Consider the following 16,926-nt stretch of genomic DNA (forward strand, 5'->3'; position numbering starts at 1 on the left):
GTTAACCATCACTCCACTGTATCACCACACTTGGGGTGGACCTTGCCTTTCTATGGTCCAGGGTGCCCCTAGAACAGGGGTCACTAACCCTGCTCCTGGAGTGCGGTGGTGTACATCAACCGAATGGGTGGTATACATTCCCACTGCATGTCTCAGCTAGCTCGCCATCTGCTCCTCTGGTGTCATACGTGGCTGAAATCACTGAGTGCTATTCATGTCTTGAGTAAGCTTAATCAGGCAGCCAATGCACTCTCACGGCAGCTCACGCTTCTGGCAGAATGGAGCATGTGGTCCTTGGGCCGAGCACGAAAGACTTGTGAAGTGAAGTCTATTTACTGAGTGGTGCCCTTCATATCGAGAGGACCCCCAGACATGCCAGATCAGCCTTTTTCATGCTTTCCTTCTTTCAGGATAAACTGGAGCATAGGTTGTCACCCTCCATCCTGAAGGTTTACCTTGCTGCCAACTCCGCTCATCATGATGCAGTGGATGGCAATGTGCTAGGAAGGCATAACCTTGGTGCTTCAGAGACGTGAGGCGATTAAATCCATCCCGTCTGTCATATTCTAAAAAACCCTAGTCTACATCCAGCTAAAGACTTACACGACCTCCTTAATTTTAATCTAAAAATGTCATATTCTCGTAAGGGGCTGGAGACATTGGAGGGCTGGGCCTTTAGTGATGATTGTGCACTCACTCTCTGCTTGGCAAACTTTTCACCAAAAGGCGTAGCGAGGTCCAGCTACTGTGGCGTTTCAACGGGGCACTAAAGTTTCCCAATCTGAAGGGGAACGTCCCGGTTATGAACGTTACCTACATTCCCTGAAGAAGGGAACAGAATGTCATGCCTCCCTGCCACAGTAGCTAGGTCTCCAGCTGATAGCTGAACATTTGGCTTCTTCAGTGATAAAAGCCTGACTTGCTCTCCCACAGGTGCTGCTGATTACAGTCAGTTGAGTATAAAGCCAGCACCTGTGGGAGCTGATCACTAGCAATTCATAGGCATTTATTGACCTGTTTTCAAGGAAAAAAAACAGAGGATTCAAGTGTAGGTCAAAAAATAAGTTTTATTAATCTTGCAGACTGGGCTATAACAAAAACCTACAGCAAAGAGAGCTAGGGAACCCACAGAAGGGTAATATCCCACAGGTAATATTTCATCCTCTCAGCACGTTGTTTACCAGGACCTGGATGACAGCTGGGGCGTTGGTCAGACCAAAGGGTGAGACAAGATGTGTCCCGTAGGGGTATTAAAGGCTGTCTTCCACTTATCTCCCTCATGGATGCACACCAAGTGATAAGTGTTACTGAGGCCTAATTTGGTAAATACCTGGACAACCTTTGGTGAATACTCTGTCTTCGAGGAAGTTAAAAGTTAAAATTTGGATTTGTACTTTAAATCTTTTTTGTAATAGTATGTATGCATCTCATTGTCATATATATATATATTATTGTATGTAAATGCTCCTGTTTGTTGGCTTGTTGGCTGATTGTGATGATTGACTGCAGGTGCTGTGTAGAGTTTTCACTATTTCTTGAGTATTTCCATTTGTAATTCTTCACCTGATGAAGACCATGTTGGTCGAAACGTTGTGACATTAAAAATTTCTTTGAGAGCTAAAGTGGCAGTGTGCCGATTTTCTTTGGATCTTTTTCTACAAATACCTGGGCTCCCTGCAACAACTCAAAGGCAAATGAGGTAAGGGGTACCTGTTTTTAATCGTGATGTCATTCAGTCCTCTGTAGTCGATACATGGACACAGAAAGCCATCCTTCTTTACCAAGAAGAACCCCGCACCCGAAGGTGATGAGGGACAGATGAGACCAGTATTAAATGATTCCTGAATGTACCTGTCCATAACCTCTCTTTCTGGTTCAGAAAGGGAATGCAAATGACCCTTGAGCGGAGAAGTGCCTGGGAGGTCAATGGCACAGTCATATGGTCGATGAGGAGGGACAGATCCAGCCCAAGACATGCCCAAGACCTGACGAAAACCATGGTACTCAAACGGGACCTCCTGAAACACAGAAGACAAAGACAAAGAACCAGGAGACAAGGCAGAACCCAAAAAAGATGCCAGACAAGACTGACTCCAGGCCAACACAGAATTCCTGGTCCAATCAATGTGAAGATTGTACTTTACCAGCCAGGGATGCCCCAGGGCAAAAGGGAAACCTGGTGATAATGGTAATGGTAGAGATGAGCCGACCAGCTAACATCCAGATAGAATTGAGAGAAGGGAGAGGAATGGCGGAAATACCTTACTGCTTGGCAGTGGGACAGTCCAGGCAATTGCTGAATCGAGCAAGGCAGAGCTGAAGTTGAGGGATCCTTCATGTTGAATGTTGATGGGCAACAACATGCGAGAGAGACAGGGGAATTCTGACAGGGAAAGGTGCCCACCAGGATCCCACGGTTTACTGATGGGCCTTGGCTTTTAAAGGGCACATGATGGCAATGTGCCCTGGTTCGCCACAGTAAAGGCACCTGCAAACCCTTTTCTCTTGGGGCGTGAGGTGCATAGGTCCCATCTGCATGAGCTCAGGATCAGATGAGAAAGAGTAGAGGAGCTGACTTGTTGGGAGGAGATGTCATCAACCCTCCAGGAAGAGTGGACAGATCGCCACTGACAGTGGCAGCGAAGGCACCTCTCCACACAGAGAGCCAGATCAAAAAGAGTCTCCAGGTGACAAGGAAGCTCATGAGAAGCAATTTCATCTTGGATCACCTCATTAAGACTCTCAAAAAATCTGAAACGGAGGGCCCCTTCATTCCAGTCACATAAGGCAGTTAATGTCTTGAACTGGATGGAATGGTTGGTGATGGAGTGAACCTCCTGGGACAGTCGTGCCAACCGGGCAGCCGCCTCATCTCCTTGTGCAGACCGGTCAAAGAGCTCAATCCTTTCATCCTTAAAGTCATCAAAAAAGTGGCAGAAAGGTGCCCTGGCATCCAAAACTGCAGTGCCCCAATCAAGTGATCTCCCGGTGAGCAGAGTCAGGACATACGTCACTCTGGACGCCTCTGAGGCATAATGGCAGGGTTGCAGCGTGAAAAACAAGAGCACACTGCGATAAAAAGCACTGACAGGAGTTGGGGTCTCCATCATAGGGTGGTGGATTGTTGGCATGGGGCTCTGGATCATGATGGTGGGTGGTGAGAGGTTAAGCAACCTGTCTGGACCCTGTAGCGTCATGCTGGAGCAACTCAATGCGTGCATTGAGCTCGACCACCTGGGCATTAAGCATCTCCACCTCTCTGGAGGTGGTGAGCTGGGTGGCATGCTGACCCAAGATTGCACCCTGCTGGGTGAGTGCAGTCCGCACCTGGTCCAAACCTGCTGAATCCATTCTGTTAAGAAAAAAATTGAGAGGATTCAAGTGCAGTTCAAAAAATAACTTTTATCAATCTTGCAGACTGGGCTACAACAAAGACCTTCAGCAGAGGGTGCTGGGGAACCCACAGAAGGGTGCAAAAATCTTGTCAAAATTAAAGAAATATAAACTATACCAAGGGTGGCCTGTAGAGAGTGCATGATAATCCAACGCGCCAGTCATTAAAAAGTTTATGCAAAAAAAGGAAAAACAATACTAAAATGTTCCAACAGTAGGCGCATGTCAATCAAACCCGTCAGTCAGCAAACTGCGGTGCCGGTGGCCAGAACGAGAGAACCCAGGTTGAGTGCAATACGGCTGGAGAGGGAGATCACTCGTGGGCAATAGAGAGGGATTGGAGCAGGGAGCGCAGAGAAGCGAGGAAGTCACGGCTGGATTGCAGCATGAACGGAATGACAAAGGGAAAGAGGCGGAAATCCAAAACAAAACAAAAAAACTGGCACTGGAGCCTAAACAACAGCGAGACAAGACAAGACTAAACTAGACAAGATCTAAAAAACCGGACCATAAGGTAAGAACACACGAACGATAAGGTACAGGACAGTGAGAATGAGAGAAATAAATAGGGAGACTAATGAAGAGAAACTACAGACAGGTGCGAATTAAATAATGATCTAATGAGTAGAATAATGAGTGGGTGGGGTGAGACAGCGGACAGTTGTTTTCATTAGAGTTGCCTACTTCAGGAAACGTGGGTTTTGTTCATAAGCAGGATGTTCTTAACCCAATTTTAGATTTCAGTTTTCTTTGCTTGAATAATGTGAATAATTTGACATTTCTGAAACAGATTAACATCTTTTTCTGACATGGTTATGTTAGAAATGAGAAGCTACTCTATGCATTATTTTATTGGATAAATAACTTGTTTATTCAGTAATAATCCACTAGTAATCTCTTACTGTAGCTACTTTTCCTAATTAAATCCAGGTGAAATAGTTAGATCCAAGTGCAAAAATATATAAACATTTTATTCATTCATTTTCTTTTCGGCATAGTCCCTATATTAATCTGGGGTCACCACAGCGGAATGAACCGCCAACTTATCCAGCATATCTTTTATGCAACGGATGCCTTTCCAGCTGCAACCCATCACTGGGAATCATCCATACACTCCTATTTACACATATACACTTCGGACAATTTAGCTTATCCAAATCACCTATAGTGCATGACTTGTGGGGAAAACTGGAGCACCCAGAGGAAACCCATGGAACATGCACGAGAGAACCTGCAAACTCCACACAGAAATGTCAACTGACCCAGCTGAGGCTCGAACCAACTCCCATCGATCTTTTGACATACGTATAAGAGGTCATTCATCCTATAAGTCTCAGGATTCACGATTATGATTAAAAAACAGCTTTTATTGAAGCCAGTCTGCCAAAACAACAGGTTGTGGAATGTGTCTACACCTTTTTTCCACAGAAGATCAACGCCTACTGTTACCTCAAAGTTCCAACCACTGATTTGCATATACAGTGGGTAAAATAATGAGAGGCAGGTTAATCACCAATAAAACAATAAAGATGACTCTGAAGACAACAAAAAAGTAGGGCCAAGTAGATGAAACAGCCTATGCAATATCTTCCCTTTGATCCAAACATTAGGAAAGAGTGGATAAACATTATTTCCAGACCACATCAGTAAAAACTTTTGTCTGAGAAATATTGCTCAGTATTTAAACCTTTTAAACAACAGTAAACCACAGTGTCCATCTATAAAGGATGTACACGGTCAAGCACACATACAGAAAATTTTATTAACAGCACATAAATGTCCTTTCAAAATGTGAGAATTTAATTAATTTCTATAATAAGTATATGAAATATGTGTAAAATATGTGTAACCATATAGACAGTTCATGACCACTTAAATTAGGGGTTCAAGATAATGGTGCATGTCACAAATACAGTAAGGATATGGTTTTTCCGGCTCTTGAAAGAGAAGGAAGGGCTTGACAGTTGTAAGCTTTGAGCACACATGGGAGAGGGTGTTAAAAAATGCATTACTCAATTTAGCAGCGGAAACACGCAGTCATAGTAGTGAGTCAGACTCCTCTGCCTTTTCCGCTCTACAACTACTAAGTTAGCCTCACAGATGTAGTTTAGGTGGGTAAATCTTTGTGCCAGGTCCAATGGGATGTTTGAGTCTTCCAAAGCACTGGTTCAATGGAGGGACAGTAGATGCCAACTGTAGCTAGTTTTTTTTTACATACAGACAAAAAACTATATTCAATTAAAGTTAAGCAGTGAATTCACCAGAATTATGCTTAGAAAGAAATGCTTAGGTATGATGTACACAAGATCTTTATGATAAACAGTGTTTTTACACTGGATGTGGCATAATGTAAATGACAAATTTTTAACAGTATAGAAATGCTTTATTCTGTTTATGACATACTGATAAAATATTTTCTTATGCCTAGTGCAGACAGCCTTTCACTGTTGTTAAAACGTTGTCTGATATCAACAGACAGATTTAAATAAAGTACCCAATGTCAGACAAAAAGAAATATGTATGGTACCAATATATTGTGCATGCCTACAGTTTTTTTTAATTCATTTGAATTCATTCATTCAAAACAGAGTTGAATTCATTTTCCTTTCTCTTGCTGCTTAAATTCAAGTGCAGTCTAGACCAGAAGATGACATTTATCAAGGCTCTTGAGTTGCAAAAGCAGCCACTTAGTCACTAGAGTTGCTAAAGTGTTTAAAGTGCATCTTGAAGGGCAGAGATTATTGTCTATCTTTTAGGATAAAAAGTCATATTTATTATTCAACAAAATGGGCATAAGCACATTTGAGGAATATCACAGGTACCCACACCAATAAAGAAACAGATGTCCCCCGCCCCCACCTCACAATTTTGCACTTATACTGTATGTTTGCAATAAATTACATTAGGAAGGTTAAATCAACTGGGTCTTAACAAAAAATTGAAAGTTTTAAGAATGACAAACTTTACATAATATAATGAATAAACTTAATCAGATGTTCTCAACCTTTCAGTTGAGGACACATTCTCAGAGAGCATCAAAATATAAATGCTATGACTAGTTAGTTAAATTTTTTCCTCCGAGTATGCAAAGGAGAGAGAGCAAGTTCAACAGGTGGTTTGTCAAGCCCACTCACCTACAGTATATGGAGCACACCAAATACTGATATTGTAAAATGATATTGATATTGTTTTGTAGTCACGATCTTAGTAATATTGCAGTGACCAAAATGTTTTTGTTCAATAACTTTATTCAAACCACCATCAACAGAAGCCTCTTGTTTTATACATGCTTCTGAAGTGTCACCATATTCCCTTATTATTATAAGTATCTTTATTTTTTGGAGTTTATGAAGTTAATGTGGGCAGGTGCAAATCACAATATTTTAACACAAATCATTCTCAGCTCATACATTTATATATATGTAATTGTATATATAGATGCAATATATGTAATTAAATATGTAACTAACAACTAGTTGCTCAGTATTGTTCTATATTACTGCATAGAATTTCTGTTATCAAATTGCCTCTTTCTTTGTTACTTTAAATGTTCCTAATTGTGTTACAATTGTACACACTGTAGGACAATAACATTGATTTTAACATATTAATTTAAAACCAAATCCAATTTTGAAAATCATTCATTCATTTTCCTTCAGGTTAGTCCTTTTATTTATCAGGAGTCGCCAAAATGGAATGAACCGCCAACTTATCCAGCATATGTTTTACACAGCGGATGCTCTTTCAGCTGCAACCCATCACTGGGAAACACCCATACACTCTCACATTCACACATATACACAATGGCCAATTTAGCCCATTTAATTCACCTATAGCACATGTCTTTGGACTATAGGGGGAAACCCACGCCAACAAGTTGGAAGCTCCAAACAAAAATGGCAACTGGCTCAGCCGGGACTCGAACCTTCGACCTTTTTGCTGTGAGGCGACAGTGCTAATCACTGAGTCACCGAAAATTATGAATTACTTAAAGTATTTGATCGACCAGAACCTCCATTGCAATCATAATGTTTCTAAATTCTAATACTCTAAATACCAGTTGGTGATGCAGTGGTGCAGTGGGTAGCGCGTTCGCCTCACAGCAAGAAGGTGGCTGGTGTGAGCCTCAGCTAGGTCAGTTGGCGTTTCTTTGTGGAGTTTGCATGTTCTCCGCATGTTGGCGTGGGTATCCTCTGGGTGCTCCGGTTTCACCCACAAGTCCAAAGACATGCGGTACAGGTGAATTGGGTAAGCTAAAATTGTCCGTAGTGAACATGTGTGAATAAGTGTGTATGGGTGTTTCCCTGTTATGGGTTGCAGCTGGAAGGGCATCCTCTGCGTGAAATATGTGCTGGATAAGTTAGCGGTTCATTCTGCTGTGGCGACCCCAGATTATTAAAGGGACTAAGCCGAAAAGAAAATCAGGGTATATGCAGGAATCCTAAAGAAATTTCAATAACTTTTTAAGACTTTTTAAGGATCTTCTCAGAATATTTTAAGACCTCGTCGCCACTTCCAGTTCTAATCAGTATCAAACCTTTAAATTAGCAAACAGTTGTTAATAAACAGTTGTAGTTAAAAAAATTACTGGGGTACAACCGTGCAACAGAAATCAGATTAGCTCGGAAGAAACAAACCTTGAAAGAATAAATTGTGGTTGTTTTCAGCGACAGGTTTCAGCCATAGTTTAAACTCGTCTTTCTCCAACCAGGAGTAAGCAAACTTACATTTTCCCATTTTGCCGTCTGTTTCACTCTATGGTTTCGCTACATGTGAAGACAGTCACATCATCTTCCCGCGTTTGTCCTGCAAATTACGTGACATTACCCAGACAGAGGAGCTTGGCCGGACGCACCCGGCCAGAACCAATCAAGGAAAAGAAATATATTTATGTTTTTTTTTGAGTCAAACACTTTGGACAATGCTTGAACAAACTTTAAGACCTCGTAAAAACAGGATTAGGACTTTTTAATACCTTTTAAGGGCCCTCATTTTCTCATAATTGATTTATCAACTTTTACTACTTTTTAAGACCCTGCAGACACCCTCAAAATGAATGAATAAATACCAGTTTCTAATGCTGGAATTTGTTGACTACATATATGCTCATTGACTAAATTCTGTGCATTTGAGGACCCCCAAATGCTAAATAACAAAGTGCAGATACAAAGTAAGTTGTACTAGAAAAAAACAACAATAAATTCTGCCTCTTGACATGATGGCGACAACACATCAAAAAGAGTTGTCAAAAAGAGCCTGAGTGCAGGTCAAAGTAAGCATTGTATGTGGACAGCCCACGAACAATGAATCAACAAACAAAGCTACATTGCACATTTAATGGAGAGTAATATTTATAACGAGTAATAGTGGTTATTTATAAAATTACTCACTGTCAAAATCCCAACTGAAACCTATTGGGTCCTTGAGTCAAAAACATTGAGACCCACTGATGTACACGTAGATGCACTGGCAAAGAATAATGTAGTTTGACCAGGGAGACATCCCGGTAGGTTATAGTAGTCAATGACCAGAGTAAGGCAGTACATGGGGCAGCATAAAAACACAAGCACAACATCTCTTTTACAGCTGTATTCCCTTTCAGGTACTCTGCAAACTTTCAGTCAGAGCAGATGTGTCCTGCTCCAGGTGATACATCAGCCTCATCTTAAATAACACTGGAGGCCACAATCCATTAAAATCATCCCCGGGGGCTCTGACCTCACCTACTGGAGAAGCTTCATTTCACGGCCCTCCATATGCATTTCAGATTTAGTCAGGCCTCGCTCTGGTTTACTGTGTTCTCTATCCCTGTTGTTTTTCTTTAAGTGGGCTCTTGATTCTGTTGTGTTGGTCGGGCCACTTGTCATGATACAGAGTGCACCTGTAATGTCCCCTGCGTCCCACAAAACACATAAATCACTTCAAAGAGCGGCTCCCCTAACATTCTCATAAACAGAGTCGGGCTCTGATTTATTTCTCTCTCCACAGACCTCTTTCTGCTCAACAGTTCTACAACAACAAGCATCTTCCAACATTGTACCTGTGGCCTTGTATCTAGCCAGCCTAAATGAACATCCTGTCAGATTAATTATTTATGCTAAATAGAAAAGTAGAAGGAGACAGGGTAAAAGTCTGTATACTACATTCATTCACTCATTTTCTTTTCAGCTTAGTCCCTTTATTAATCAGGGGTCGCCACAGCGGAATGAAGCGCTAACTTATCCAGCACATGTTTTATGCAGCGGATGCCCTTCCAGCTGCAACCCAGTACTGGGAAACATTCATACACACTTATTCACTACGGACAATTTAGCCTACCCAATTCACCTGTAGAGCATGTCTTTGGGGGAAACCGGAGCACCCGGAGGAAACCCACGCGAACGCAGGGAGAACATGCAAACTCTACACAGAAACGCCAACTGACCCAAAGGCTCAAACCAGCAACCTTCTTGCAGTGAGGCGGCACCTCTGTATACTACAGACAAGGTGAAATCAGTTACAAAACATCTTCCGCCGTGTCACTTCTAATGTGGTGGAGAGAGTAAAATAAACCTAACTCACCTTCCCTTTTGCTCAGTCACTTCGAGATATGTCATACGAAATTAGGGGATTTGCTAATTTCACGACATAACATCTGTTTTCTCATTTGTGGCTTCATCCGTTACTGAGACGTTCCCCTTCAGTCATTTGCTACAAGATATGTCATACGAATCTTTAAGCAAGATGTTGTTTAACTACATTAATATTTCTTAAAATAAAGACTAACAGATGCAGATGAGACAGTAATGTAACTTATTATGTACAAATAAATATACATACATATAGACACAAAAAATATGTGTTCTAAACCATCTTTGATTAAACATTTTTAAACTTGAATGAATACTCAGATTAGCAGGACATTCAAGCAAAACTGCATTCAATATTTGGAGATGTTAATATTACATATTAGGTGAGTACTTTTTTCAAAACGTTGAAAATATAAAACAAAAAAACACAAAACACAGATCAAGAAAATTGGTATTTTGCAGTTTGACAACAGAAAGCCAACTGCTGACCAAACTATAATTGTTTACTCTACGAATGCCAAAATTGTCTATCGCAGGCATCAACTTCTTGTTTCCTGTTTGCAAGTCCTTGTGCCAAATATGACACAATAGTTATTTGCTTAGCAAATGCCTACTAAACTTGATTGACTGTCTTATGCTTTAAACCCTCAGTGCAGTTGTGGTTTTACTGGGAAGTAGGAGACACTGAGGTAAGCGCCCCTTCTTAGAGTTTAGGTGGCTAAACTGAGAGATCTGTCCCATAGACCACTGGATTAGCATGGCAACAGTCTACTCTCCAGTGCTTGGAGAAAACATGGGGATTAATATAGTCTATTTGCTCTTATTACCTCCAAGTTCCTTCACATTCAGTATGGCATTTTCAAATGGCACTGCTTTGATGCTGAAACCTGTGAAAGAAAACATGCTCATGTTAAAATTTCAAGGACAATGTGGTTAAAGACAGTGTTAGATATATTATATTGAAGAAATATGATAAAAACACAGCTTTGCATTTATCTACACAAGATGGCAATATTTTAAATGTATACATGATTCAAATATTTTTTGGAAGCCACTTACTTAAATATGAGTGACTTTTGATAAACAACTTTACCCAAACTCAGGCCATCCAAGATGTAGAGACTACTTTTTTCAGTAGAAGATTAAAATACATTTTTAGCAGAAAATGTGGCCCCGGGCACTTATTAAATGCAAATAAATGGCTTTTGCACTTTAAGAGTAAGAATTATCAGTCCTACAGTCTGAGCCACAGCTATTATCACCAACAAAGTATAGTTTTAAATCAATTGTTTTTATCTTTTGACAGCGTGTCCATAGGAAATATCAGTTTACATTTCCAAACATTATTTTTGCTGTTAATTGTAATAATCCAGTGTGGGGTTTTTATGCACAGGACTCTGACTGCAGCCAGTTCTCTGCACTCACTTCCCGTCTGGAAAGACACAAAGGAACAGGAAGACTGAAAAGCTAAAGTACAATATAAAGTTTTAGTTGAAAATGCTGTAAAGTGAGGATACTTTCAAATATAATGCTATAAAAGGATTTTATTTGTCAATTAACTTATATTAACCCTCATTTGTGTTTAAAGAACGGGACACACCAAACCAACATTAAAGAATTAATGCTGACTAAAATAAACTGTGTTGTCAGTCTTTCTATTTCTGCATGTTTTTCCAGACAAACTAGATGATGGTGAGATCAGATCTCTGTGAGGAACATGGGCTGCAGTCAAAATCACTATAATAATTAATAGCAAAGCCTGTGGAAGCAATATTATTTACATTATTATCTATAATCCACTGCAACGGCAAATGGTTCTGAATGCCTTCACGATAGTCTGGAGCACAAACTTCATGTTGCATAATGACGTATATCATGTTGTTAAAAGTGAATCTTCATGATTAAGATTGCGAATACATACATACCCCCACTTTTCTTATATAGACTGCAGCACCTAGGATAGGAACAAGTACTATTTTGATGAAACATACAACACGTGTCCTCCTGCTCTTTTGGTAAACAAAGCGTGAGTTTATGTATCAGTCTGTGGCCAAACATTGATCATTATATGAAAGAAAACTTGCTAGCACAGACATCAAAGTATCATCAAGAGCCACAAGTATTAATATTGTTTTGCCTTAGTATTTTCTTAGCCATTGTTTTGTATGAATCCCCAAGGACCTCGGTGTCAGATAAGAAAAAATAAAAAGAAAATATATAAATAAATAAATAAATAAATATATATATATATATATATATATATATATATATATATATATATATATATATATACATATATATATATATATATATATATATATATATATATATATATATATATATATATATATATATATATACATATATATATATATATATATATATATACATACATACATACATATTTACATATATACATATATGTGCATGTGTATATATATATATATATATATATATATATATATACACATGCACATATATGTATATATGTAAATATGTATGTATGTATGTATATATATATATATATATATATATATATATATATATATATATATATATATATATATACACACACAAATTTATTTCCGTAAAAAAAATATTTTTTTCAATTACTGAACATGTCAGGTGACTAATTAAAAGCTCATTTAAATTTTGGGGTAAACTATCCCTTTAAAGTACAACAATAATGCTGTGAGAAAGATGCTTCTGGCTGACATAAAACAAAAAAAATTGATATAACATCCCACAATTGTATTTTGTCTGGTATTTTCCCACAATTGTATGCAGAGTTAAGGGGAACAGGCATTTGGTACTGATTATCACAAGTGAAAATATGAGAGTGAGCCTCTGAAGAGCACATTTTTCAAAGCTAAGGTTTAGAAGGTAGGTTTCATCAAATGTTCAGCTGGTGAGAATAAATATCCTATGAACAGGCTATAAACTCCGTTTTGGTCTGATGGTGCTGACTAGCAACTCTGACAACTTAATCTAAGCATATTTCCACAAGCGCTGCCAAATAATACTTCACTGTTGTAATTACTGCTTCACTAGACAGTTCAAGACAGGTGTTCACTCTAAAGACAAAGAGCGATCATCATTATACACACATTCTGGGTTTGTGTATCGTCTAGCATGCTGTATACATCACACTCCAATTGTTGAGACGTGGTGAAGAAAGCCTGACACAATTGTGTCTTCTCTTGCGGAAAAAAAAATTGTTATTGGTAAAAACGGAAGTGATGTCGTCCACCTTGAGAGGTGCCTGTCGGCAAGAGCTCTAATGAAATCAACACACATTTTACAAGAAAGAAGGTCTGTGCCACAAAGCCAAGATGTTCTTAAAAACAGACACAGAGTCATACAAAGAGCTCCTCCACAAGTGTGCTCTTTTTTTGGTAAAGTAGTGTAGTGTTCAAAGGGAGGCTCTCAGGGAACCTGCAGCGATAACGTTAAACAGCTTTCAGAGCTCAGAAAGGGTGAAGAGCACATGGTGACAATGAACAGATTTTGCAGACCTTCCAGAGCACTGGAAAAGTGCAATGCCAGAGATGATACATGTACTCAGTACAAATGTGGAGGCTTAACCAAACACACTGCAAAAATAGTGTGCTAAGTCGATTTGTCGGAATGATTTGTCTCATTTGTTGGAGAACAGGAGCCGAGCTTTGTGTTACTTATAATAGTCTTTTGCGAGATGAATATGTGATTGGAAACTCATTGAAAAGCATGTCTTGTAGGTTTCAAACATGCTGCAGTAAAAAGCTGCACAGAGGTGTTATACTACCTGTGGTTGGTACCGTGCCATCACTGATCTCATTGCACAAACGAGAGAGCAGACTGGTCTTTCCGGCACCGCTCAGTCCAATGCACACCACATCATACTCGGGTCTAGGTGGAGGGGGGTTCTTACAGCATAACTTCTGGAGACACTAATAACACAAGAAGACAAACAGAGTTAGTGACTATGAGTGGTGCACGTCTCGCTAGCTTGCTGATAAGGCTAAAGATGAACAATTTAAGCATATGTTTGCCCAAGAAGACAGTCTGAAAATAAACTGAGGATCAAGAGCTGACAAATGCTAATGAAGTACCAGAGAAAGACGTCTGCTGATGTACTAATGCGGTGATGTGAAAGCAACACATCTGGAGAAGACCTCCTGAACTCACAATGAGATGACTGCATTGACAAAATGAGACATGAAATTCAGCACACAGCTGTTGCTTTCTCAGTGACCGCAATTACATGTGTTCCTTCAACTGTTGTGTCTCCCAGAACTAAAGACACTAAAACTGACTTGAATATGTAACATTTTAATGAGGAATTGTTTCAAATGGTCTTTTATTTCTGCTTATTCATAATGCTAATTAGTATTTCATGAGCAAATAATATTGTTTTTCTCTTGCCCCTTATGGAAAACATTTTCATACTCTTTGTAAGAAAATAACGAATTAAAAAAAAAAAGATCTCTAGTTATGACGTCACCCATAGGCGAAGCTTGAGGGGCTCCAGATGCAAAAAAAAACAACAGCAAAACAAACTGGATTCAAAATAATTTTTTTTCAATAATTTTTTTCGTTGGTTTCTTTTTTGTACACCTCAAGTTTCGACTTTTGTAAGCTTAATTTAGTTTTGCAATATCAGCAAAAGGTTATAAAAATGATGCCAGAATGAATTATTAAGTTATCTATATTTGTATGTATTATTTTAAAAAGTCATGTAATAACTTTGTTTTGTTCATATTTTCATTATTAATTATAAGCTCATAGGATAATCTATAAAACAGATGCATTCATGCTAATATGCATACTATTTCTTCTATTTCATCTTTCCCCATTGAATGAATGTTTGATTGGTTTTTTTTATTTTCAAAGTGTCGAAATAAAAACATTAAAACAGGAGCTCTGAGCTTAAACAGCCAAATATGAACAAACTAATACATTTCAACACAAATATTTCGCCTATAAAAACTGAAAAAATAACTGTCAAGTTTTTGTGAAGCACACCACAGTTCATGATGATGCCATAAGAACAGCCTGTATGCTTTCTTTTTCTTTTAAATATATATACACTGGTAAACGTGCACATAAATTCAAATCAAAATGTAAAAGCAAACCATTTTAAAAAATTTACTGTGTAGCTTAATGGCAGCTGCTTTTCAGCTTTGAATTGTGCACTTTTAACATTGTGTTTACAGCAATGTCATGGTATATTAAAAAGGGGCATTGTATTACTGCATATGTGCCAAATGATACAAAACATAATGTCACAATAGTATATATAGCACTTTAAATAAGATTACCTGTTTTGTTTCTACGAAAACAGCCATGCACACTAAAAAAAAATCACTAAAGAAGAAGTTAATGTATTTACATACAGAGTAAATTTGAGATAATGGCAAAAACAATCAGACAGGCAACTGAGTTTTGCCAAACCATTTATGACCTTTACCTGACGAATGAACAATGTTTTTACATGACCTTGCAGTTTTGTGAGAGTAAAACTGTGCATGCAAACACAATGGATGATTAACTGACACTCCTGCATTTAATGTAGCTGAGACCTCTTTTCCTATCGCTTAATATTAGGACAGGCTTTATTGTTGAATTTGCTTGCCCTAACATGTAAAATAGACTGTTACCAGACAGTCTAACGCAGTCTGAGTCTGTTTAGTGGGGAGGGTGTGGAAAAGAGAGCGAGAGGGGCAGGATTCTGAGAGCTTGTGTCCTCATGGCAGCAGACAGACCTGTCACTTTATGAATCACTGTTTTTGACTGGAGGCCTGCTGGGAGACATTAGCAGGCAAATGCAGTGTGAACCGTGAATGGGACGGTTAAAGCCAGTGTGGAGAGATCAGTATACAGAACTAAAAAGAGATATCTTTTATTAGCAGGACAGAACTAGTCTGGACCAGGCAGGACTTGATTCTGCCCTTCACCTATTAATGATTTTATTCCACGTGGAAAAATACTCGCCGTACTCATTTTATAAAGAACAGTTTGTTTTAATATAGACAAATAAGAATGAAAAATGAAAGCTATGAAAATTCTGTCACACAAAGGTTTTTTTAATGCAAGATGCCAATTGAACTAAATATATATAAATATATACTTAAACGTTTTTTATTATTTATAATAAAATATTTGTATTATTTATATATATATATATATATATATATATATATATATAAATATATATATTATTATTATTTTTTTTGTGACACATTTAAGGGTTGTAATGTATTTAGTTTCTACTAAAACTGAATTGAAAGTAAATAATAATGCCCCTAAATATGATGAGAGCATCTAAATATTTCTAAACTATATTCTAATAAATTCACATTAAATCTATAGGAGGTATTTTATGGACATTCCAAAATATATTTAAAGACGTATCTGAAAATTTCATGAAAAAAAGATTTTAATGTTTGAATCTGTGTAAGTATCATTGTCCAAAACATGTCAATTCCGCCACAGATCCCTGTCTTCTATCATTACAGCTCACTCACGCATTACGTAATTCTTCCTCAATCCTAATAGGGACTTGCAGGCAAACAAATGTGTCATTTGCTCTGGTGTTCTTCCAGCCTAAATGGTTTTCACAGGCCCTCCTTCACAGGAACTGCCACAGAGAGGCCGTCCTACGTAGTCTGTGGGCCGCACATGCTTCTGCTTTGTCACACAGCAACCTGGACATCTGGTTCTGTAAGAGGCTGATGAATTTACCCTATTCACCCCACCTTCACTTACAGTGCTCAGATGGGATGATAAATTTACATCAGTTGCTGAAGGCACGTCCTGAAGCTTTGACCCCGCGGCACACAGGAGCACGGGGCCACACACTTCAGTGCCTCATGCTGTCGCAGGAGAGCGAAATAAAGGATTTCCCAGGTGTCCGAGAAATCGCATTTCAAGCAACTGTTTGGTCAGGATTTTCTCGTGCCAGTAGGCAGGTTGAACTAAAGAT

The 16,926-nt window shown here is 38.7% G+C and overlaps 1 protein-coding gene across 1 annotated transcript in view; it reads right to left on the reverse strand.

The window, feature by feature from the left end:
• The window catches only part of arl15a (ADP-ribosylation factor-like 15a), a 147,554-nt gene that overhangs the window by 95,249 nt on the left and 35,379 nt on the right, over positions 1-16,926 (reverse strand). The window contains exons 2-3 of the mRNA XM_056458276.1: positions 13,747-13,891; positions 10,790-10,849 (exon numbers count right to left, since the gene is read on the reverse strand). Coding sequence (XP_056314251.1) covers positions 10,790-10,849; positions 13,747-13,891 — 205 coding nt within the window. The remainder of the gene's footprint in view (positions 1-10,789; positions 10,850-13,746; positions 13,892-16,926) is intronic.

This window comes from Danio aesculapii, chromosome 5, assembly GCF_903798145.1.
Source record: "Danio aesculapii chromosome 5, fDanAes4.1, whole genome shotgun sequence".
NCBI classification, from domain to species: Eukaryota; Metazoa; Chordata; class Actinopteri; order Cypriniformes; family Danionidae; genus Danio; species Danio aesculapii.